The 25,312-nt window shown below is 49.9% G+C and overlaps 2 protein-coding genes across 2 annotated transcripts in view; one reads left to right on the forward strand and one right to left on the reverse strand.

The window, feature by feature from the left end:
• Positions 1-2,047, forward strand: part of GPR39 (G protein-coupled receptor 39) — a 292,833-nt gene extending 290,786 nt beyond the window's left edge. Inside the window, exon 2 of the mRNA XM_068247137.1 lies at positions 1,017-2,047. Coding sequence (XP_068103238.1) covers positions 1,017-1,495 — 479 coding nt within the window. The 3' untranslated portion in view covers positions 1,496-2,047. The remainder of the gene's footprint in view (positions 1-1,016) is intronic.
• Positions 2,048-9,829: 7,782 nt separating this feature from the next.
• Positions 9,830-25,312, reverse strand: part of LYPD1 (LY6/PLAUR domain containing 1) — a 173,973-nt gene continuing 158,490 nt past the window's right edge. The window contains exon 3 of the mRNA XM_068246341.1: positions 9,830-11,157. Within this exon, the coding sequence (XP_068102442.1) occupies positions 10,919-11,157 (239 nt within the window). The 3' untranslated portion in view covers positions 9,830-10,918. The remainder of the gene's footprint in view (positions 11,158-25,312) is intronic.

Here is a 25,312-nt window from a genome sequence, read left to right on the forward strand (position 1 = left end):
CCGGTGGTGCCTAAGCTCAACCCCCCCCCCCGGTGGTGCCTAACCCTTAACCCCCCCCCCCCATGGTACCTAATCCTTGGAACCCCCCAGTGGTGCCTAAACTTAAAGAGAACCTAAACTGAGAAGGATATGGATTTTTCCTTTTAAAATAATACCAGTTGCCTGACTCTCCTGCTGATCCTGTGTCTCTAATACCTTTAGCCACAGCCCCTGAACAAGCATGCAGATCAGGTGTGTGACTGAAGTCAGACTGAATTAGCTGCATGCTTGTTTCAGGTGTGTGATTCAGAGACTACTGCAGCCAAAGAGTTCAGCAGGACTGCCAGGCAACTGGTATTGTATAGAAGGAAACATCCATATCCCTCTCAGTTTAGGTTCCCTTTAACCCCCTCCCCCCGTGGTGCCTAACCCTAAGACCCCCTAGTGGTACCTAAACGTAATTGTTTTTTCCCCCGTAAGGACTCCTGCGCCGTCTATCCTACTTCACACCCGGCCACCATACATACCTGATGATCGAGAAAAGGTAAAGATTTCTTATGGAAAAGGGGATGGAGTTCAATCCTCCTCTTTAATATATATTCCAGATAGGAGATAGAAACGACAGCATTTCTGAGAATACAACAGGTCACTTTGTATTCCCAATACTCTCAGATTGCAAGCTCTTGTTTTCCTTCATTTGTTCTAACAAAGCGAGAGGAGAAAAGATCTCAAGTAAGATTTACTTTCCTCATTTCAGAATTGCAGCATATTGTCTGTCCTGGATGAACGTTCTATAAAGAGCGAACCAGCAGAGCGATTCAGATCAATAAACATAATTCTGGAAATCTATTCCATCTACTACTTAGCTGTATGCCTCCCTCTCCATTCACGCTGGCTATGGCCAAGGTGACATTGCACATACCGCATTGTCTATGATCATTCATTGTCAGGGAAATAATAACCATATAGGTGTATGATAAAAATAGTTACTGTGACATCATCATGTCCTCATAAATGTCTTCTCTGTCTTTTCACAGGTCTCATTGTGCTGACCCTCGCCCTTTGTTGGATGCCCAACCAAGTCCTTCGCATCATGGCTGCCAGCGTGCCAAAGCAGGAGTGGTCTGTCCGCTACTTTCGTATTTACATGACGCTGCTTCCAGTTGCCGACACTTTCTTCTATCTCAGCTCGGTGGTGAATCCACTTCTGTACAACATTTCTTCAAAGCAATTCCGAGATGTTTTCCTGCAAGTCCTTCGTTGCCGCCTCACCCTAGAACATGTCAACAAGGAGAGGCTTTGGAAAGCCCACCTGAATTCTGCTGCCAGCAGCAGCAACTACAGGAGGCCACTGATGTCTCTGAGGAGAAACACCTCCAAGCCTGCTGACCACAGCACAAATTCTGGACCTGAGAGGAGGCAAAACACTGGGAGATCTCAGGACTCTGTGAAGGACATACCAGTTCATACAAGCCAAAGATCTGCCCGTAACGGCCTGTGTGAAAGTGAGGTGTGAGGCCACACGCTGAAAGATCTCATTGTGCTTTATTAATACCTTTATAGAACTACTATTGGTGGCAACATACACAACATAAATCTGAAAAGCAGGCATGAACATGGAAAGCAGAGGAGCACATGGCTTTATGGAGACAGGTGACATTATAGGACACAGAGGGGGACATATATTGCAGGTGTTACACAGAAAGACATATAACGTACTTCCATTGGGCTAAAATATAATGTAGGCTAAAAAGAAAGTGAGGAGTAAAGAGGGAGTTTGAACAATTTATTTTTAAGTAGAAAAAAAGTCAAGCATGTATTTATGAGATGATACCCATGGCAGTGAGCAGAGAGCGTCTCGAGGTGAGCCAGGAGTTCTCAGGTGTTTACAGGGAACAATGAGGGTTATGGTGTCACTGAGTGACATTGAGGGTTATGGTGTCACCAGGTGACGAGTAGAAACTGTCTCAGAGACAGTCAGAACTTGTGACAAGTAACTGTGCCAGGGCTTGTGGGGTGTCACTGAGTGACTATGAGCAGATAACAGTGAGCAGGCCATGTGCCAGGACTTGTGGGGTGTCACTGAGTGACTATGAGCAGATAACAGTGAGCAGGCCATGTGCCAGGACTTGTGGGGTGTCACTGAGTGACTATGAGCAGATAACAGTGAGCAGGCCATGTGCTAGGACTTGTGGGGTGTCACTGAGTGACTATGAGCAGATAACAGTGAGCAGGCCATGTGCCAGGACTTGTGGGGTGTCACTGAGTGACTATGAGCAGATAACAGTGAGCAGGCCATGTGCGGGGGCTTGTGGGGTGTCACTGAGTGACTATGAGCAGATAACAGTGAGCAGGCCATGTGCCAGGACTTGTGGGGTGTCACTGAGTGACTATGAGCAGATAACAGTGAGCAGGCCATGTGACGGGACTTGTGGGATGTCACTGAGTGACTATGAGCAGATAACAGTGAGCAGGCCATGTGCCAGGACTTGTGGGGTGTCACTGAGTGACTATGAGCAGATAACAGTGAGCAGGCCATGTGCCAGGACTTGTGGGGTGTCACTGAGTGACTATGAGTAGATAACAGTGAGCAGGCCATGTGCCAGGACTTGTGGGGTGTCACTGAGTAACTATGAGCAGATAACAGTGAGCAGGCCATGTGCCAGGACTTGTGGGCTGTCACTGACTGACTATGAGCAGATAACAGTGAGCAGGCCATGTGCCAGGACTTCTGGGCTGTCACTGAGTGACTATGAGCAGATAACAGTGAGCAGGCCATGTGCCAGGACTTGTGGGGTGTCACTGAGTGACTATGAGCAGATAACAGTGAGCAGGCCATGTGCGGGGGCTTGTGGGGTGTCACTGAGTGACTATGAGCAGATAACAGTGAGCAGGCCATGTGCCAGGACTTGTGGGGTGTCACTGAGTGACTATGAGCAGATAACAGTGAGCAGGCCATGTGACGGGACTTGTGGGGTGTCACTGAGTGACTATGAGCAGATAACAGTGAGCAGGCCATGTGCCAGGACTTGTGGGGTGTCCCTGAGTGACTATGAGCAGATAACAGTGAGCAGGCCATGTGCCAGGACTTGTGGGGTGTCACTGAGTGACTATGAGCAGATAACAGTGAGCAGGCCATGTGCCAGGACTTGTGGGGTGTCACTGAGTGACTATGAGCAGATAACAGTGAGCAGGCCATGTGCCAGGACTTGTGGGGTGTCACTGAGTGACTATGAGCAGATAACAGTGAGCAGGCCATGTGCCAGGACTTGTGGGCTGTCACTGAGTGACTATGAGCAGATAACAGTGAGCAGGCCATGTGCCAGGACTTGTGGGGTGTCACTGAGTGACTATGAGCAGATAACAGTGAGCAGGCCATGTGCCAGGACTTGTGGGCTGTCACTGACTGACTATGAGCAGATAACAGTGAGCAGGCCATGTGCCAGGACTTGTGGGGTGTCACTGAGTAACTATGAGCAGATAACAGTGAGCAGGCCATGTGCCAGGACTTGTGGGCTGTCACTGACTGACTATGAGCAGATAACAGTGAGCAGGCCATGTGCCAGGACTTCTGGGCTGTCACTGAGTGACTATGAGCAGATAACAGTGAGCAGGCCATGTGCTAGGACTTGTGGGGTGTCACTGAGTGACTATGAGCAGATAACAGTGAGCAGGCCATGTGCCAGGACTTGTGGGGTGTCACTGAGTGACTATGAGCAGATAACAGTGAGCAGGCCATGTGCCAGGACTTGTGGGGTGTCACTGAGTGACTATGAGCAGATAACAGTGAGCAGGCCATGTGCCAGGACTTGTGGGGTGTCACTGAGTGACTATGAGCAGATAACAGTGAGCAGGCCATGTGCCAGGACTTGTGGGGTGTCACTGAGTGACTATGAGCAGATAACAGTGAGCAGGCCATGTGCCAGGACTTGTGGGCTGTCACTGAGTGACTATGAGCAGATAACAGTGAGCAGGCCATGTGCCAGGACTTGTGGGGTGTCACTGAGTGACTATGAGCAGATAACAGTGAGCAGGCCATGTGCCAGGACTTGTGGGCTGTCACTGACTGACTATGAGCAGATAACAGTGAGCAGGCCATGTGTCAGGACTTGTGGGGTGTCACTGAGTGACTATGAGCAGATAACAGTGAGCAGGCCATGTGCCAGGACTTGTGGGGTGTCACTGACTGACTATGAGCAGATAACAGTGAACAGGCCATGTGCCGGGACTTGTGGGGTGTCACTGACTGACTATGAGCAGACAACAGTGAGCAGGCCATGTGCCAGGACTTGTGGGGTGTCACTAAGTGACTATGAGCAGATAACAGTGAGCAGGCCATGTGCCAGGACTTGTGGGGTGTCACTGAGTGACTATGAGCAGATAACAGTGAGCAGGCCATGTGCCAGGACTTGTGGGCTGTCACTGAGTGACTATGAGCAGATAACAGTGAGCAGGCCATGTGCCAGGACTTGTGGGGTGTCACTGACTGACTATGAGCAGATAACAGTGAGCAGGCCATGTGCCGGGACTTGTGGGGTGTCACTGACTGACTATGAGCAGATAACAGTGAGCAGGCCATGTGCCAGGACTTGTGGGGTGTCACTAAGTGACTATGAGCAGATAACAGTGAGCAGGCCATGTGCCAGGACTTGTGGGGTGTCACTGAGTGACTATGAGCAGATAACAGTGAGCAGGCCATGTGCCAGGACTTGTGGGGTGTCACTGACTGACTATGAGCAGATAACAGTGAGCAGGCCATGTGCCAGGACTTGTGGGGTGTCACTAAGTGACTATGAGCAGATAACAGTGAGCAGGCCATGTGCCAGGACTTGTGGGGTGTCACTGAGTGACTATGAGCAGATAACAGTGAGCAGGCCATGTGCCAGGACTTGTGGGGTGTCACTGAGTGACTATGAGCAGACAACAGTGAGCAGGCCATGTGCCAGGACTTGTGGGCTGTCACTGACTGACTATGAGCAGATAACAGTGAGCAGGCCATGTGCCAGGACTTGTGGGCTGTCACTGACTGACTATGAGCAGATAACAGTGAGCAGGCCATGTGCCAGGACTTGTGGGGTGTCACTGAGTGACTATGAGCAGATAACAGTGAGCAGGCCATGTGCCAGGACTTGTGGGCTGTCACTGAGTGACTATGAGCAGATAACAGTGAGCAGGCCATGTGCCAGGACTTGTGGGGTGTCACTGAGTGACTATGAGCAGATAACAGTGAGCAGGCCATGTGCCAGGACTTGTGGAGTGTCACTGAGTGACTATGAGCAGATAACAGTGAGCAGGCCATGTGCCAGGACTTCTGGGATGTCACTGAGTGACTATGAGCAGATAACAGTGAGTAAACCCTGTCCTAGGACTTTTGGAGTGTTAACAGTTCACCAAAAGCAGCTAGTGACTACATGGTCAGCAAGGACTTGTGTTATGTTACCAAGTCACAATGAGCAGATAGAATTCCAGTACTTATAGAACAGATAGTGTCCACAGAGTCAGCCAGAAACCTTTGCAGTGTTACCAGGTGACAGAGAGCAGATCATGTCCCAGAAGTTGTGGGGTGTTACGAAGTGACCAATAACAGATACTGGGCTTGATTCACAAAGCGGTGCTAACTGTTAGCACGCCTGTGAAAACCCCCTTAGCACGTCTAAATAAGCTTTTCGCGCATAAAACTTTACGCGCGCAAAACTTTATGCGCGTAAAACTTTACGCGCGTACTGCACAGAGCAAAGGGCGCACCGCGCGAAGTGCCCATTAAAGCCTATGGGACTTAGCGCGCGTAAAACTTTGCGCGCGTAAAACTTTACGTGCGCAAAGTTAGCGCACGATCTGATTGAGAAATCCGGTGCTAACCTACTTAGCACCCTGGTTAGCGCGTCTAAAGACTTTAGACGTGCTAAGTAGGTTAGCACCGCTTTGTGAATCAAGCCCACTGTCTACACAGTCAGCCAGGAGTTGTGAGATGTTACTGGGAGGCTATGAACAGAGTGTCTACACAGTCAGCCAGGACTTTGGGGGTTTTACCAGGTGACAGTGAGCAAATTGTGTCTTGAGAAAACCAAGAATTTAGCTATGTTCCCAGGCAACAATGGGTAGATGCTGTCTTATGGTCAGCCAGGACTCAGGGGTGTTCCCAGACAACAATGGGTAGATGCTGTCTCGGGGTCAGACAAAGGACAGAGGCTGGGTTTCAACCTGGATTTAGGCCTTCTGGATGATTTATTGCAGAGCAATGCACTTTGGCTCTGGTACTTGCAATAAATTAGCCAGTAGGCCTAAATCCAGTTTGAGACCCAGCCTCTGTCCTTTGTCTGCCTGAAAATCCCACCCTTGGTGAATACCGGTGTTTAGCTGGTCGACTCCCTGGTCCTGTTAATGGTTTGGGTTGCAGCATTGAGTAACCTATTCTGACTTGCTTTCTCCGGGGTCAGCCAGGACTTTGGGATGTTGCCAGGCAACAATGGGTAAATGCTGTCTCTGGGGTCAGACAAGAGTTTGGGATGTTGCCAGGCAACAATGGGTGGATACTGTCTCTGAGGTCAGACAAGTGTTTGGGAAGTTGCCAGGCAACAATGGGTGGATGCTGTCTCTGGGGTCAGACAAGTGTTTGGGAAGTTGCCAGGCAACAATGGGTAGATGCTGTCTCCAGGGTCAGCAAAGACTTTGGGCTTGATTCACAAAGCGGTGATAACCCAGTTATCACGCCTAAAAGACTTTAGGCGTGATGACCTTTTCACCACTGAGTTATCACCGCTTTTTCCTGCTCTTCGCGCGAAGTTACCGCGCGTACGCGCGTGAGAGCGCGCGCAAAGTCCCATAGGGCTTAATGGGAGCTTCGCGCGAAGCGGGGCCGCTGCGCGCGCGCGTGCGCGGTAACTTCACGCGAGTTTCTTCTTATCATGCCTAAAGTGACTTTAGGCGTGATAAGGGCCTTTTCACCACGGTGCTAACACTTTGCACCGCTTGGTGAATCGAGCCCTTTGTGGTGTTGCCAGACAACAATGGGTAGATGTGGTCTCAGGGTTAGCCAGGGCTCTGAAGAGTTTCTAGGCAGAAATGAGCATTATTTATTATCCGTTGTTATGCACCAGTTTGCTCTCATGTTTTTTTACAAATGCCAGTTATCACTTTAGCTTTTTTTGGGCTGTTTATTGTGGAAATGACACGTCCAGCTCCGATTCCATTCCTATAAGATGTGAATAAATCATTCCATTCACCACAATGCTCTCCATTTTGTTCTTGTGGAACTTTCTAAAAAGGCCTAGACCAGTTATAAACCTACAAAAAAAACGATATCTCCTGTAATCCTGTCCTAACACTCCATGCCAGCTGAAGAGGTCAGCAGGGCCATACCAATAGCTCCTGCCTTGCGGGGGCTGCCCCTCTCTCATCCGATATATCTCCTGTAATCCTGTCCCAACACTCCATGCCAGCTGAAGAGGTCAACAGGATCATACCAATAGCCTCCGCCCTGCGGGGACCACCCTTCTCCCATCTGATACCAATAACTGCCGCCCTTCAGGGGCCGCCCTTCTCCCATCCAATATATCTACTGTAAACCTGTCCCATTACTCCATGCCATCTGAAGAGGTCAGCAGGACCATACCAATAACTGCCGCCCTTCAGGGGCTGCCCCTCTCCCATCCAATATATCTACTGTAAACCTGTCCCATTACTCCATGCCATCTGAAGAGGTCAACAGGATCATACCAATAGCCTCCGCCCTGCGGGGACCACCCTTCTCCCATCTGATATATCTGCTGTAATCCTGCCCCAACACTCCATGCCAGCTGAAGAGGTCAGCAGGATCATACCAATAGCCTCCGCCCTGCGGGGACCGCCCTTCTCCCATCTGATATATCTGCTGTAATCCTGTCCCAACACTTCATGCCAGCTGAAGAGTGTATGATGCCAGGAGGACCATACCAATAGCCTCCGCCCTGCGGGGACCGCCCTTCTCCCATCTGATATATCTGCTGTAATCCTGTCCCAACACTCCATGCCAGCTGAAGAGTGTATGAGGCCAGGAGGACCATACCAATAGCCTCTGCCCTGCGGGGACTGCCCTTCTCCCATCTGATATATCTGCTGTAATCCTGCCCCAACATTCCATGCCAGCTGAAGAGTGTATGATGCCAGGAGGACCATACCAATAGCCTCCGCCCTGCGGGGACCACCCTTCTCCCATCTGATATATCTGCTGTAATCCTGCCCCAACACTGCCAGCTGAAGAGGTCAGCAGGATCATACCAATAGCCTCCGCCCTGCAGGGACTGCCCTTCTCCCATCTGATATATCTGCTGTAATCCTGTCCCAACACTCCATGCCAGCTGAAGAGTGTATGAGGCCAGGAGGACCATACCAATAGCCTCCGCCCTGCAGGGACCGCCCTTCTACCATCTGATATATCTGCTGTAATCCTGTCCCAACACTCCATGCCAGCTGAAGAGTGTATGATGCCAGGAGGACCATACCAATAGCCTCCGCCCTGCAGGGACCGCCCTTCTCCCATCTGATATATCTGCTGTAATCCTGCCCCAACACTCCATGCCAGCTGAAGAGTGTATGATGCCAGGAGGACCATACCAATAGCCTCCTCCCTGCGGGGACCGCCCTTCTCCCATCTGATATATCTGCTGTAATCCTGTCCCAACACTCCATGCCAGCTGAAGAGGTCAGCAGGGCCATACCAATAGCTTCCGCCCTAAGGGGATGCCCCTCTACCATCTAATATGTTTGCTTTAATCCTGTCCCAACACTCCATGCCAGCTGAAGAATGTATGAGGCCAGCAGGGCCAAGCCAATAGCTTCTGCCCTGCAGGGGCCGCCCCTCATCCATCCAATATATCTGCTGTAAACCTGTCCCATTATTCCATGCCAGCTGAAGAGGCCAGCAGGGCCATACCAATAGCCTCCGCCAAGCGGGGACCGCCCTTCTCCCATCTGATATATCTGCTGTAAACCTGTGAGTCCCAACACTTCATGCCAGCTGAAAAGGCCAGCAGGGCCATACCAAGAACTGCCGACGTGCGGGGACCGCCCTTCTCCCATCTGATATATCTGCTGTAAACCTGTGAGTCCCAACACTCCCTGCCAGCTGAAAAGGCCAGCAGGGCCATACCAAGAACTGCCGACCTGCGGGGACCGCCCTTCTCCCATCTGATATATCTGCTGTAAACCTGTCCCAATACTCCATGCCAGCTGAAAAGGCCATCAGTGCCATACCAAGAACTGCCGACCTGCGGGGACCCGCTCCTCTCACATCCGATATAGGGTCAACTGCATCCAGCACTGGCCAGTACTCTTTAGTCACATGATATGTGACAGCGTAGCTCCACCCCTGTGGTTCATGTTGCGTGTCACGTGAGTTGCACTGGGAGCCACAAGGAGCAGAGGTATGCTGCGACACGTGCCTGCAGACCTGGGGGTTACTTTCTAGGAATGGCACACATGTATGGGGGTACTGGGTAGGCAGTTACACTTGTGCCTGCAGAGAGGAGAGGACTGGTTAGTGCTGGAAGTAGATAAAGCTCTGCAATATGGGAGGCTATGCCTGAGGCACATGGCACACATGTATGGGGGGGGGGGGGGGGGGTATCGGGTAGGCAGTTACACTTGCTATTTGGGGCTGTGGACTGATGTTGGCCACAAGAGATCCTGGCCTGGAGGGGGGTAAATGGTCAGTTGCTGGCTCTGCATTCAGGGACTGATAGCTTCTTTACTGAAGAGCTTCTGCTAGTGCGTCACATCCCTAGAGAGATAGCAGGTTGTATATTTCACATAGATTTTGAGGTTAGCATAATTTAATACAGAATAAAAATAAGATAAAAGTCATCTAGGAAAAGACTGCATCGTAAGTTATAATTCCAACACTTTGTTCATTTGTGGAACAAATAATCACGAGTTGCCTTCCGGAAGCCTGACTTCCATTGGTGACTCTTTGTTGGAGGTTGGAGTCCAGAGAGTGTGATGGGCAGAGGAGTCACACCGGATGCATGGTACAGAGAATGGGGGTCTCCTGGCCAGACAGAGTCACACCGGATACATGGTACAGAGAATGGGGGTCTCCTGGCCAGACAGGGTCACACCGGATACATGGTAGAGAGAATGGGGGTCTCCTGGCCAGGCAGGGTCACACCGGAACCATGGTAGAGAGAATGGGGGTCTCCTGGCCAGGCAGGTTCACACCGGACTCATGGTACGGAGAATGGAGGTTGGAGTCCAGAGAGTGTGATGGGCAGTGGAGGCCTCCTGGCCAGCAGGGTCACACCGGACGCATGGTACAGAGAATGGAGGTCTCCTGGCCAGGCAGGGTCACACCGGAACCATGGTAAAGAGAATGGAGGCCTTCTGGCCAGACAGGGTCACCTCGGACGCATGGTACAAAGAATGGGGGCCTCCTGGCCAGGCAGGGTCACACCGGATGCATTGTACAGAGAATGGAGGTTGGAGTCCTGGGAGTGTGATGAGCAGAAGAGGCCTCCAGGCCAGGCGGGTCCTCCCAGATGCATGGTACAGAGAAGAGACGCACATGAAGTTCATATATGATGTTGATGGCTACGGGCCATTCTATTTTTCCTGTAGTGCTCATGTAATGTGATAATGTAAGGTGATAGCAGTGGAGAGCCATGGGGTGGAGAGGAAGCGATAGTGGCAGAGATTTTCTGAAGCTTCTGTAGCTGACCTGTGACCGTCCATGTCACTCGATGAGATGGAGAAACATAAGCCCAGCCTAAGATACACAATCTCATGTACAGATGACTCCAGGCCGCTTCCACTTCCTCTCTGTGCAGACTGGCTGTTTATAAAGTGCAGTTTTACAGCTGAGCAGAACGTTTATCACGGCCCAGCAAGTAATATAACAAAAATAGATTTTTGGTGACCTGTCATGTTTGTGTCCTTCAGCAGAAAGCAGTCTCCAGTGGTGAAATGTCTATAGCTGATTTGTCAGCAGGGCCACAATTAGTGGAACTATGAGTGCTGCCACCATACTCCCATGATGCATTGCTGCAGGGTTCCGGTTCCTTTTGGAGCGAGGTCCGTTGCACAGGGACTTGTGACAGCAGCTGATGCAGACTGAATTGACTTTTCCCGGGGTGCAGAAAGACTGGTATCCAGAGGAGGCGATGAGACAGGCAGCTGCTGAAGCACATGACTTGCGATATAATATGCCTGGAAAAACAAGAAGAGCCAATTACTTTCAGATCAGAGAAACGCTGATCTGTGAAATGAACTATTGATATTCTGTGAGATAGAAGCCGATCCCCTCCACCTGCTTCTTAACTATCGAGCCGCAGGAACGTCCCAATCATTGTTCTTGATCAGCATAATGTGCGCTGAATGTGAAAGCACACACTAGGCTGGGAGATGTGGCGTCCTCTGAAGGTCTCACCATCTCACGGCATAACATGGTGCCCCCCCCCTCACTGATCAGCCACACACACTAGGCTGGGAGATGTGGCGTCCTCTGAAGGTCTCACCATCTCACGGCATAACATGGTGCCCCCCCCCCCTCACTGATCAGCCACGCACACTAGGCTGGGAGATGTGGCGTCCTCTGAAGGTCTCACCATCTCACGGCATAACATGGTGCCCCCCCCCCCCCTCACTGATCAGCCACACACACTAGGCTGGGAGATGTGGCGTCCTCTGAAGGTCTCACCATCTCACGGCATAACATGGTGCCCCCCCCCCTCACTGATCAGCCACACACACTAGGCTGGGAGATGTGGCGTCCTCTGAAGGTCTCACCATCTCACGGCATAACATGGTGCCCCCCCCCTCACTGATCAGCCACACACACTAGGCTGGGAGATGTGGCCTCCTCTGAAGGTCTCACCATCTCACGGCATAACATGGTGCCCCTCCCCTCACTGATCAGCCACACACACTAGGCTGGGAGATGTGGCGTCCTCTGAAGGTCTCACCATCTCACGGCATAACATGGTGTGCCCCCCCCCCCCTCACCGATCAGCCACACACACTAGGCTGGGAGATGTGGCGTCCTCTGAAGGTCTCACCATCTCATGGCATAACATGGTGCCCCCCCCCCTCACTGATCAGCCACACACACTAGGCTGGGAGATGTGGCGTCCTCTGAAGGTCTCACCATCTCACGGCATACCATGGTGCCCCCCCCCTCACTGATCAGCCACACACACTAGGCTGGGAGATGTGGCGTCCTCTGAAGGTCTCACCATCTCACGGCATAACATGGTGCCCCCCCCCCCTCACTGATCAGCCACGCACACTAGGCTGGGAGATGTGGCGTCCTCTGAAGGTCTCACCATCTCACGGCATAACATGGTGCCCCCCCCCCCCCCTCACTGATCAGCCACACACACTAGGCTGGGAGATGTGGCGTCCTCTGAAGGTCTCACCATCTCACGGCATAACATGGTGCCCCCCCCCCTCACTGATCAGCCACACACACTAGGCTGGGAGATGTGGCGTCCTCTGAAGGTCTCACCATCTCACGGCATAACATGGTGCCCCCCCCCCTCACTGATCAGCCACACACACTAGGCTGGGAGATGTGGCCTCCTCTGAAGGTCTCACCATCTCACGGCATAACATGGTGCCCCCCCCCCCCCCCCTCACTGATCAGCCACACACACTAGGCTGGGAGATGTGGCCTCCTCTGAAGGTCTGACCATCTCACGGCATAACATGGTGCCCCCCCCCTCACTGATCAGCCACACACACTAGGCTGGGAGATGTGGCCTCCTCTGAAGGCCTCACCATCTCAGGGCAGGACATGGTGCCTGCCCCCCCCCTCACTGACAATGAAGGGGGGGGGGGGGAGCGGGGCTAATTTGTAGTAATATTTGTAACGATAGGTGTCAGCAACCAGAGAGAGAATCTGATTCTTGGCGATCTGCAGTATCCCCAAGAATACAGATATACCTGATTATTGGGGATCTGCAGAATCGCCAATAATCAAATATGTCTAACCTCTAGACACCTGAGTGTGTAAGTGTTTTGGTGCAACAGTAACCTTTGGACCACCGGGGTAGCAGGTGGTCCAATAAGTAGAGAAGACTCTACTGCAGTCAAGGACACCTGGAGAGGGGGTCCCTGACTGATAAGGAGCAGTGTCCCCTCTGTAGAGCAGGGGACCCCTGCGGGAAGGCTGGACACCCTGAGGGGGGGTGACAGCCAGAAGGTCAGACAGGCTGGGTCGGCAACAGTGTATCAGATATGCACGGTACCAAATCAGAGATCAGAAGAATAGTCAGGAAAGCTACAGGTCATAACAGATATCAGAACAAGGCCAAGTCTGAGGTGTGAGGTCCGTGATCTCAACATCCTGGAGCTATGCTAGAGAACAACACAGATGATATACAGTATTCCTAGTCTGGGGTGTGAGGACTGTGATCTCAACACCCTGGAACTATGCTAGAGAATAACACAGATGATATACAGTATTCCTAGTCTGGGGTGTGAGGGCCGTGATCTCAACACCCTGGAACTATGCTAGAGAATAACACAGATGATATAAAGTATTCCTAGTCTGGGGTGTGAGGGCCGTGATCTCAACACCCTGGAACTATGCTAGAGAATAACACAGATGATATACAGTATTCCTAGTCTGGGGTGTGAGGGCCGTGATCTCAACACCCTGGAACTATGCTAGAGAATAACACAGATTATATACAGTATTCCTAGTCTGGGGTGTGAGGACCGTGATCTCAACACCCTGGAACTATGCTAGAGAATAACACAGATGATATACAGTATTCCTAGTCTGGGGTGTGAGGACCGTGATCTCAACACCCTGGAACTATGCTAGAGAATAACACAGATGATATACAGTAACTGGCTAAGTGTGGATTCCCAGGTCCTCCTGGTTCCACCACACTGAAGGATCTGACTAAGGTCTGAGTGCTAACACATAGGCATTCGCAACGCCAGACAACCAGCAACTGAACAGCAGGAGATATATATAGTAAAGCACCCCACAGCGCCGCCCAGCTCCCATCAACCAATCACTGACTGAACAGGAATCAGCTGACCGCCCTGATCAGCTGATCTTCCTCCTATTCGTATAAAGAGCTTGTCTTGCAGCGTGCGTAGCTCTCCATCTGTGTGCACTACTAGGTCTAGACAGCCCAGACACATGTTGCTGCGGGGACACCGCCGCCCTGGACGCGGAATCCGCCGCCTTACCGTCAGAACATGCGGCGGCCCCCACGCCATCCTTCCCATGTGCACCATTAGTTCCAGATAACCCAGATGCATGCTGACGCGGACAAACCGCCGCGTCAGACACGGAATCAGCCGCCTTACTGTCAGAACACGCGGTGGCTTTTCCGCTATTCATCACAGTACCACCAGGCGAGAATCCAGAATCTTTTCAATCTCATACTCTGGTTGGTCATCCACCAACACAGGGGGGGGGGGAGCAGTCTACCTGTACAGCTGGTTTCAACAGGGACACATAGAGTGATCTCACACCTTTCATGCTGGCTGGGAGATCAACAGCATGTGTGACATTATTAATCTTCTTGACCACTGGAAATGGTCCTATAAATTTAGGACCTAGCTTGGGTGACAGTTGTTTCAAGGCCAAATGACGAGTGGATACCCACACCAGATCTCCAGGGGAGAATCTCCACTCTACAGACCGATGTTTATCTGCCTGCTTCTTCTGGGTTTGGAAAGCTTTCCCTAGGTTCCTCTTAACCATTCCCCAAATCTCTTTCAAGGCCCTCTGCCAGTCCTCCAAAGCTGGAAAAGGAGTTGATACGACTGGCAAAGGAACAAACTTAGGTGATCTACCTGACACCACTTGAAAAGGGGAATACCCAGAAGAAGAGCTTTTCAAATTGTTGTGCGCAAACTCTGCAAACGGCAAAAACTTTACCCAATCAGTTTGCGCATCAGCAACATAGCACCTGAGAAATTGTTCCAGGGATTGGTTAACTCTCTCGGTCTGGCCGTTGGTCTGAGGGTGGTAGCCTGATGAGAATGCGAGTTCCATGTCTAATTGATGGCAAAAGGCCCTCCAAAATTTTGAAACAAATTGGACTCCCCGATCTGACACTACATTTTCCGGAATGCCATGCAGCCCGGAAGATGTGCTGGATGAAGAGATCAGCCAGTTTCTGGGCCGAGGGGAGTCCTTTCAGAGGGACAAAGTGTGCCATCTTACTGAAACGATCTACTACCACCCAAATGACTGATTTGCCTTCAGACCGAGGGAGTTCACCCACAAAATCCATGGAAATATGAGTCCAAGGTTCATTGGGGGCTGGCACATCTAGCCAGTAGGTCCTGGTGGCTCCAGGATGGCCAGCATTCTTGTGAGAGTGAAAAAACTGTAGAATTTGTAACCGAAAGGGCAGTGGCACAAACATGACCCCCTCTGGCTTCCCTTCTGGAACATCTTGTTGATAGGGACTCAAAGTGGTTGACCAATCTCTCCAAGTCTCAGTGGCTGCCAGAACTACCTTTGGAGGCAGGATAGTCTCAGGAGCAGCGGGCTGCACAGACTCGGGCTCAAAACACCTAGAGAGCGCATCGGCCTTGACATTCTTACTTCCGGGAGTATATGTGATTTTAAATCTAAATCTAGCAAAAAACAGGGACCACCGGGCCTGACGGGGGCTAAGTCTCTTAGCTCCCTCGATATACTCCAAATTCTTATGGTCTGTGTAAACCGTGATAACATGTTCTGCACCCTCCAGCCAGTGTCGCCATTCCTCAAAAGCTAATTTGATGGCTAGGAGCTCCCGGTTGCCGATGTCATAATTTTTCTCGGCAGGTGAAAATCTGCGAGAAAAGTAAGCGCATGGATGTAGCTTGCCCTGCAATCCTAACCTCTGTGACAATACCGCTCCTACCCCCACCTCTGAGGCATCAACCTCCACAATGAAGGGAGAGGCGACGTCAACATGCCTCAGTATTGGGGCAGAACAGAACAGTTTCTTTAAGGTTGAGAAGGCCGTATGAGCCTCAGGTGACCAATGATGAGTATCAGCCCCCTTCTTGGTGAGACTGGTGAGGGGAGAGATGATGGTGGAGTACCCCTTAATAAATCTTCTGTAGTAATTGGCAAACCCCAGGAACCTCTGGAGTGCCTTCAGCCCCACGGGCCGAGGCCAGTCCAGGACAGCAGAAACCTTCCCTGGATCCATCGAGAGACCAGAAGTGGAGATGATGTAACCTAGGAAGGCTACCGACTCTACCTGAAAGAGGCATTTCTCTAGTTTGGCATACAGCTGATTCTGTCGTAACCTCTCTAATACCCATCTGACATGCTTGCGATGTTCAGAGAGGTTGGATGAAAAGATTAGTATATCGTCCAAGTAAACCAGAACAAACTTCCCCAACACTTCCCTGAACACCTCATTAATTAACTCCTGGAAGACGGCTGGCGCATTGCACAACCTGAAGGGCATCACCAAGTATTCGTAATGCCCATCGGGTGTGTTAAAGGCCGTCTTCCATTCGTCCCCATCTCTGATGTGAACCAGATTGTATGCACCCCTGAGATCTAGCTTAGAAAAAATCTTGGCGTTGGTCACCTGTGTGAATAAATCGTCAATCAATGGTAAAGGGTAGCGATTTTTCACAGTGATCTTATTCAGTCCTCTGTAATCAATACAGGGGCGGAGACCTCCGTCTTTTTTCTTCACAAAGAAAAACCCTGCCCCTGCTGGTGACCGAGAGGAACGTATGAACCCTTTCGCTAAGTTTTCCCTGATGTATTCCTGCATAGCTAGTTTCTCTGGCCCAGACAGGTTATAAAGATGACCCCCGGGCGGCATACAACCAGATCTCAGATCGATAGGACAGTCAAAGGCACGATGGGGGGAAGTTTGTCTGCTGACTTTGGGCAAAAGACATCAGCAAATTCTGCGTATTGTCTTGGTACACCTTCAACCTGAATGTTGGTATTACCCAGGGTTACTTTTGCTAAACAATGATGATCACAATGGGACGACCAACTCGTTAGCTGACCCGTAACCCAGTCTATCTGAGGTGAGTGGATTTGTAACCAGGGCATGCCAAGAATGACGGTAGAGGTTGCCATATGCAAGACCAGAAATTGCAGACTCTCCCCATGTAAGACCCCCACTTTGAGATGCACATTAGGAGTCTGGGACAAGGGGCGGTTACTCTGCAGAGGAGAGTTATCTACCGCAGTGACCAAGATTGGTTGATTCAAGGGAAGCATGGGTATACCCAATCTTTTTGCAAACTCGTAATCGATAAAATTAGCTGCTGAACCAGAATCAATAAAGGCTTCCGTAGAAGCAGTCTGACCCTCCCATGTGACCGAACAAGGGAGTAACAGACGATCATTATGTAGAGGTAAAGACTGCGCGCCCAGGGTATGACCTCTCACTACACCTAGGCGGCAGTGTTTCCCGACTTCTTGGGAAAGTTCCGCACTACATGACCCTCCTCTGCACAGTATAGACAAAGCTGCTCCGTCTTCCTACGATTCCTCTCTGAACGAGTTAATTTGGAGTGACCAATTTGCATTGGCTCAGGTGGCGGTGAGGTAGGTGGAGACGTGGCATAAGAGACATATCTAACCCTGTCTTTACCACGGGTTTGCTTTTGGTATCGTAACCGACGATCCACACGCACTGCCAGAGAGATTGCTTCCTCAAGTGTCTTAGGTTCAGGGTATCCCAACATAAGCCCAGAAACTGCGTCTGACAACCCCGATAAAAAACAAATCTAGTAGTGCAAAAGCCCCCACCTAGCCGACACTGACCACTTCCTGAACTCAGCCGCATAGACCTTCACTGGATCCTTGCCTTGACGCAAGGTTTTTAGCTTCCGCTCAGAGGTAGACGCAATGTCTGGGTCGTCATAAATTATGGCCATGGACTTGAAGAATTCTTCAACTGACCAAAGTGCTTCATGCCCTGTTGGTAAATTATACGCCCAGGTTTGAGCATCCCCTGTGAGTAAGGTCTTGACAAATGTGCCTCTGTCCCTGACAGATTAGGCCTCAATTCAAAATATGAATTCTGAAAGTCAGATCTATGGCCAGAAAACTTTTCCGGCACAGACATTCTCAAGTCTGTGACTGGAGGGGATCGCACTGAATTGACAGTCGTCTGTAGGACTTGTAGTGACCCAGATAAAGCAGAGATCTGGGCCTGCTGACCGTTCATCACTCTGATGAGATTTTCCACTGAGGTGGTGAGTGTGTCCAGACGAGTGCTAAGTGCGTCCATATTGTTTTGGTCTGGCGTTCTGTAATGATAGGTGTCAGCAACCAGAGAGAGAATCTGATTCTTGGCGATCTGCAGTATCCCCAAGAATACAGATATACCTGATTATTGGGGATCTGCAGAATCGCCAATAATCAAATATGTCTAACCTCTAGACACCTGAGTGTGTAAGTGTTTTGGTGCAACAGTAACCTTTGGACCACCGGGGTAGCAGGTGGTCCAATAAGTAGAGAAGACTCTACTGCAGTCAAGGACACCTGGAGAGGGGGTCCCTGACTGATAAGGAGCAGTGTCCCCTCTGTAGAGCAGGGGACCCCTGCGGGAAGGCTGGACACCCTGAGGGGGGGTGACAGCCAGAAGGTCAGACAGGCCGGGTCGGCAACAGAGTATCAGATATGCAAGGTACCAAATCAGAGATCAGAAGAATAGTCAGGAAAGCTACAGGTCATAACAGATATCAGAACAAGGCCAAGTCTGAGGTGTGAGGTCCGTGATCTCAACACCCTGGAGCTATGCTAGAGAACAACACAGATGATATACAGTATTCCTAGTCTGGGGTGTGAGGTCCGTGATCTCAACACCCTGGAGCTATGCTAGAGAACAACACAGATGATATACAGTATTCCTAGTCTGGAGTGTGAGGGCCGTGATCTCAACACCCTGGAACTATGCTAGAGAATAACACAGATGATATACAGTATTCCTAGTCTGGGGTGTGAGGGCCGTGATCTCAACACCCTGGAACTATGCTAGAGAATAACACAGATGATATACAGTATTCCTAGTCTGGGGTGTGAGGGCCGTGATCTCAACACCCTGGAACTATGCTAGAGAATAACACAGATGATATACAGTATTCCTAGTCTGGGGTGTGAGGGCCGTGATCTCAACACCCTGGAACTATGCTAGAGAATAACACAGATGATATACAGTAACTGGCTAAGTGTGGATTCCCAGGTCCTCCTGGTTCCACCACACTGAAGGATCTGACTAAGGTCTGAGTGCTAACACATAGGCATTCGCAACGCCAGACAACCAGCAACTGAACAGCAGGAGATATATATAGTAAAGCGCCCCACAGCGCCGCCCAGCTCCCATCAACCAATCACTGACTGGGCAGGAATCAGCTGACTGCCCTGATCAGCTGATCTTCCTCCTATTGGTATAAAGAGCTTGTCTTGCAGCGTGCGTAGCTCTCCATCTGTGTGCACTACTAGGTCCAGACAGCCCAGACACATGTTGCAGCGGGGAAACCGCCGCACTGGACGCGGAATCCGCCGCCTTACCGTCAGAACACGCGGCGGCCCGCACGCCATCCTTCCCATGTGCACCATTGGTTCCAGATAACCCAGACGCATGCTGACGCGGACAAACCGCCGCATCAGACGCGGAATCCGCCGCCTTACTGTCAGAACATGCGGCGGCCCGCACGCCATCCTTCCCATGTGCACCATTAGTTCCAGATAACCCGACGCATGCTGACATGGACAAACCGCCGCGTCAGACGCGGAATCAGCCGCCTTACTGTCAGAACACGCTGCGGCTTTTCCGCTATTCATCACAATATTCCTGTTTTCAAGCTCTTGTTCAGCTTGAAGACTGGAAGTATGGATGTTGGGGTGATAATGGACACTGGTCCCTACAATATGGCTCCAGATGCCGGTCCTAGACTCTGCCAGAACTCCTGCTATATTCGTGTGCCCAGCAACGGCACACCAATGGCTTCAGCAAAGAGCTTGTATGGAGCCAGTGCAGAGATCATACACAAGAAGAACGTTCAGTGAAGTATGGTTAGTAAGGTGAATGATAAGTGTACGAGTATAAAACTCTCACACAAGTCTGGGTTGCTAATTCCAGCATGTGGGGAAGAACCGCCCCACTCAGCCTTGTGTGGTTCTGGGGGTTGAGAAAAGGAGGCGACTGAACACCTTAAACAAAAGCAAAAGCAGCAGGGACTCAAGCACTGCAAATTGCCCCGAGGAAGCAGCTCTGACCCGCAAAACCCATCGCCAGTGCATAATAAATATCATTGTATTTCTAAGATCTTGTCATTATTGATGTAAGATTCCTCCTGTTCATTCCATTGTAGTTGTTTTTAACATAATTTTATATCTACCTGGGTGCTTCTTTGTTCTGGCGGTTGTGGCTCCAAAAGATTTAACTTTATAAAAATCCACCGACTCCGACTCCTCAGGTTAGGATTCCACCGACTCCGACTCCTCTAATTTGCATATTACAATCTTGTTGATTGAAAGTATGTAACATGAAACTCGTCTCTTAACTGCCAACGCTTAGGAATTTTACAAGACAACTGAAGTGAGAGGTATATGGAGGCTGCCATATTTATTCCCTTTTAAACAATACCAGTTACCTGGTGTGAGAAAACGCGGAAAAGCCGCCGCATATGCCAAGAGCAAGGCGGCTGACTCCGCGTCTGACGCGGCGGTTTGCACGCATAGACACGCGTCAGGTAGTGTATGGTGGAATGTGGAAAAGACGCCGCATGTCCTGACAGCATGGCGGCTGTTTCCGCGTCCAACGCGGCGGTTTGCATGCAGCAGCATGTGCTTGGTGTGGCTGGGTCTGTTAGTGCACATAGGCAGATGGAGAGCTACGCGCGCGCGGGCCTGAACTCAGGACCTTTATACCAGCAGGGGAAGTGTCAGCTGATCAGGAAGGTCAGCTGACTCCTGTAGGACTCATGATTGGCTGAATGGTTCGGGCGGGGCGGCAGAGTCCAGCAACTATATATTCTGCTGCTTGTCAGTTGCTGGTTGTCTGCCATTGCTAACACTTGCGTGAAGGCACTCAGACCTTAGCTAGACTCGACAGTGTGCCAGAACCGGCTGGAGCTGGGAATCCACACTGAGTCAGAATCTTGATAGCTTAAAGTACTAATTGTATTATTTGTTAGACCAGTTCCAGGGTGTTGAGATCAAGGCCCTCACACCCTAGACTAGGAATACTGTGTATCTTCTGTGTATTCTCTAGCATAGTTCCAGGGTGTTGAGATCAAGGCCCTCACATCCAAGACTAGGGAACTGTATTATCATTTGTGTTATACTCCAGACTAGTTCCAGGGTGTTGTGAATACGGACCTCACACCCCAGACTAGGATTGTGTTATTACTGTGTTACGTTAGCCCAGTTCAGGGCAAAACCTTACATATTAGCAGCAGGGCTTCCTGCAACCCAGCCTTGGTTCCTTTGCTCAGGGGTCCACAGGCTACAGGAATATCACCCACCACTCAGGGGTGAATTCCTCAGGAGTATAGGCCGCCAGCTCCTCTGGTGGTCTTTACTCAGAGTTGTTACTGTTGCACCAAACACTTACACTCTCTCAGGTGTCTAGAGGTTAGACATATCTGGTTATTGGCGATTCCGCAGATCCTCAATAATCGGGTATATCTGTATTCTTGGGGATACTGCAGATCGCCAAGGATCAGATTTTCTCTCTGGTTGCTGACACCGATCGTTACACCTGGCTAGCCGGTTGATCTTCTGCCTCTAATACTTTTAGTCAGAGACTAAAACTAGTCTTTGGTAAGAGTACTTGTAGAAGGTACAGACAGGAACAAATAACATCTATCAGCCAGGCCCTAGGCAATGTGACTGTGGGGAATTGTAAGAATGATATGCAGGTACTCTGCAGGAGAATGAGGGGATTCCTCCTCTATTACACATTCTTCATGCACAATCTGAACATGGATCAGGTCCTAGGCAATGTAACTGTGGGTACATGTAAGAGTGATATGCAGGTACTCTGCAGGAGAATGAGGGGATTCTTCCTCTATTACACATTCTTCCTGCACAATCTGAACATGGATCAGGCCCTAGGCAATGTAACTGTGGGGAATTGTAAGAATGATATGCAGGTACTCTGCAGGAGAATGAGGGGATTCCTCCTCTATTACACATTCTTCATGCACAATCTGAACATGGATCAGGCCCTAGGCAATGTGACTGTGGGGAATTGTAAGAATGATATGCAGGTACTCTGCAGGAGAATGAGGGGATTCCTCCTCTATTACACATTCTTCATGCACAATCTGAACATGGATCAGGCCCTAGGCAATGTAACTGTGGGTACATGTAAGAGTGATGTGCAGGTACTCTGCAGGGGAATGAGGGGATTATTCCTCTATTACACATTCTTCAGGCACAATCTGAACATGGATCAGGCCCTAGGCAATGTAACTGTGGGTACATGTAAGAGTGATGTGCAGGTACTCTGCAGGGGAATGAGGGGACTCTGATAAGGGGTTATGCTGACACACTGGGATTATTCCTCTATTACACATTCTTCAGGCACAATCTGAACATGGAACAGGCCCTAGGCAATGTGACTGTGGGTACATGTAAGAGTGATGTGCAGGTACTCTGCAGGGGAATGAGGAGATTCTTCCTCTATTACACATTATTCATGCACAATCTAAACCAGGTTTAGGGGTGACAGACAACACCTCTGTGTTCAATGTGCACAACATTCTCAGTGGATTCCCTGCAGCTCTGTGGGGAGTGCATATGTAGAGTATAGTACTACTGTGTAACAAAGTAAACCTGAGACAGATGAAATTAAAGTGTTATACATACCTGGGGCTTCCTCCAGCCCCCTTCAGGCTAATCAGTCCCTTGCTGTCCTCCTCCGTCACCTGGATCTTCTGCTATGAGTCCAGGTACTTGAGCCAGTCGGGCGTAGTGCGCTTGCACACACTCCGCCGCTGGGAGCGTACTACACCTGTGCAGCACTATTGCGCAGGTGCAGAATGTTCCAGGCTGTGGAAGCGGCATGCGGCCAGACAGCGCTGACTGGCTGAATTACCAGGACTCATAGCAGAAGATCCGGGTGGTGGAGGACAGCGAGGGACTGATTAGCCTGAAGGGGGCTGGAGGAAGCCCCAGGTATGTATAAAACTTTACTTTTCATCCGTCTCAGGTACCCTTTAATTCGTAGTCACCAAACCAAATATCAAATGATTTGATTTCATCAGCAAAGGGAGTGCATACATTTGCATAAATCAGCATCAGTGCAGAATTATTTCCATCTCATTGACCATCTCTATTAGTGACACAGCTACACATCAGGCTTTATTCTTACAGCATAGATGTTATTTAGTATATATAAGAGATTCCTGTGTACACATCATATATACAGCCACAATCAGATGTGTATATCTGACCTTAAAAATACGGGGACTGCTTTATTGAAGCAGCACAAGTAACTAATTTTGATTGGTTGATTTCATTTTTGTGGATTAAGCACAGCTATTACTGTATATATAAATTATTTATGATTACTATTATCTGAGAAATAGAACATTTTATCATATTTTCTATACAGCTTAAATTCATTAGGAGTCAGAGTCGGTGCATTTTCTCCCGACTCCGACTCCAGGCACACAAAAATTGCTCCGACTTCGACTCCTCGACTCTGACTCCACAGCCCTGAATATATCATCAGCTTACCTTGAAGGAGACTAATGAAGGTATCAAACAAACTTAGCACAGCAACAAGTTTCATGCGTACAAACACTTCTTCAGGCCAACTGACAGCATTCAAGCCTCCTACTGGCTGCACAATCTAAACAACATACTGTATATACAACTTAAGATATATAAACATATACAATAGAACATGATATCTATGTACTGTATATATAAAATTGGATGTGTGTGTGTATACAATGTGTGTGTGTGTGTGTACAGTATGTGTGTGTGTGTACAGTATGTGTGTGTGTGTGTATACAATGTGTGTATGTGTGTACAGTATGTGTGTGTGTATACAGTATGTGTGTGTGTATACAATGTGTGTGTGTGTATGTATGTATGTATATATGTATGTATGTATGTGCAGCGCTCACTTGAAAACGTCTTGCCCAATTTTAAACGAAACTCGGAATACAGATCCCTTACTAACTGGGATGATATGTTCTGCAGGTCTCACATCCCCACTGCACACCTGGGCGAAGCTACAAACAGCCAATCAGATTTCACCCATTCACATCAACAGGAAAAATGCTGGGTGCTCTCTGAACCTGTTTATAGACTTCTGGGCCTTGACCCTTGCCTGTTATTGGATTCTCCCTGATTGCTGCCTGGGCTGACCTATTGCTTGTTACTGGACTCTCCCTGATTGCTGCCTGGATGGACCTATTGCTTGTCACTGGACTCTCACTGATTGCTGCCTGGACCGACCTATTGCATGTTACTGGATTCTCCCTGATTGCTGCCTGGACCGACCTATTGCTTGTTACTGGACTCTCCCTGATTGCTGCCTGGACCGACCTATTGCTTGTTACTGGACTCTCCCTGATTGCTGCCTGGACCGACCTATTGCTTGTTACTGGACTCTCCCTGATTGCTGCCTGGATCGATCTATTGCTTGTTACTGGACTCTCCCTGATTGCTGCCTGGATCGATCTATTGCTTGTTACTGGACTCTCCCTGATTGCTGCCTGGACCGACCTATTGCTTGTTACTGGACTCTCCCTGATTGCTGCCTGGACCGACCTATTGCTTGTTATTGGACTCTCCCTGTTTGCTGCCTGGACCAACCTATTGCTTTTTACTGGACTCTCCCTGATTACTGCCTGCACCGATCTATTGCTTGTTACTGGACTCTTCCTGATTGCTGCCTGGACCGACCTATTGCTTGTTACTGGATTCTTCCTGATTGCTGCCTGGACCGACCTATTGCTTGTTACTGGACTCTCCCTGATTGCTGCCTGGATGGGCCAATTGCTTGTTACTGGAATCTCCCTGATTGCTGCCTGGATTTACCTATTGCTTGTTACTGGACTCTCCCTGTTTGCTGCCTGGACCAACCTACTGCTTGTTACTGGACTCTCGCTGATTGCTGCCTGGACCGACCTATTGCTTGTTACTGGACTCTCCCTGATTGCTGCCTGGACGGACCTATTGCTTGTTACTGGATTCTCCCTGATTGCTACCTGGACCGACCTATTGCTTGTTACTGGACTCTCCCTGATTGCTGCCTGGACCAACCTATTGCTTGTTACTGGACTCTCCCTGATTGCTGCCTAGACCGACCTATTGCTTGTTACTGGACTCTCCCTGATTGCTGCCTGGACGGACCTATTGCTTGTTACTGGATTCTCCCTGTTTGCTGCC

This window comes from Hyperolius riggenbachi, chromosome 7 (assembly GCF_040937935.1).
Source record: "Hyperolius riggenbachi isolate aHypRig1 chromosome 7, aHypRig1.pri, whole genome shotgun sequence".
Classification (NCBI taxonomy): Eukaryota; Metazoa; Chordata; class Amphibia; order Anura; family Hyperoliidae; genus Hyperolius; species Hyperolius riggenbachi.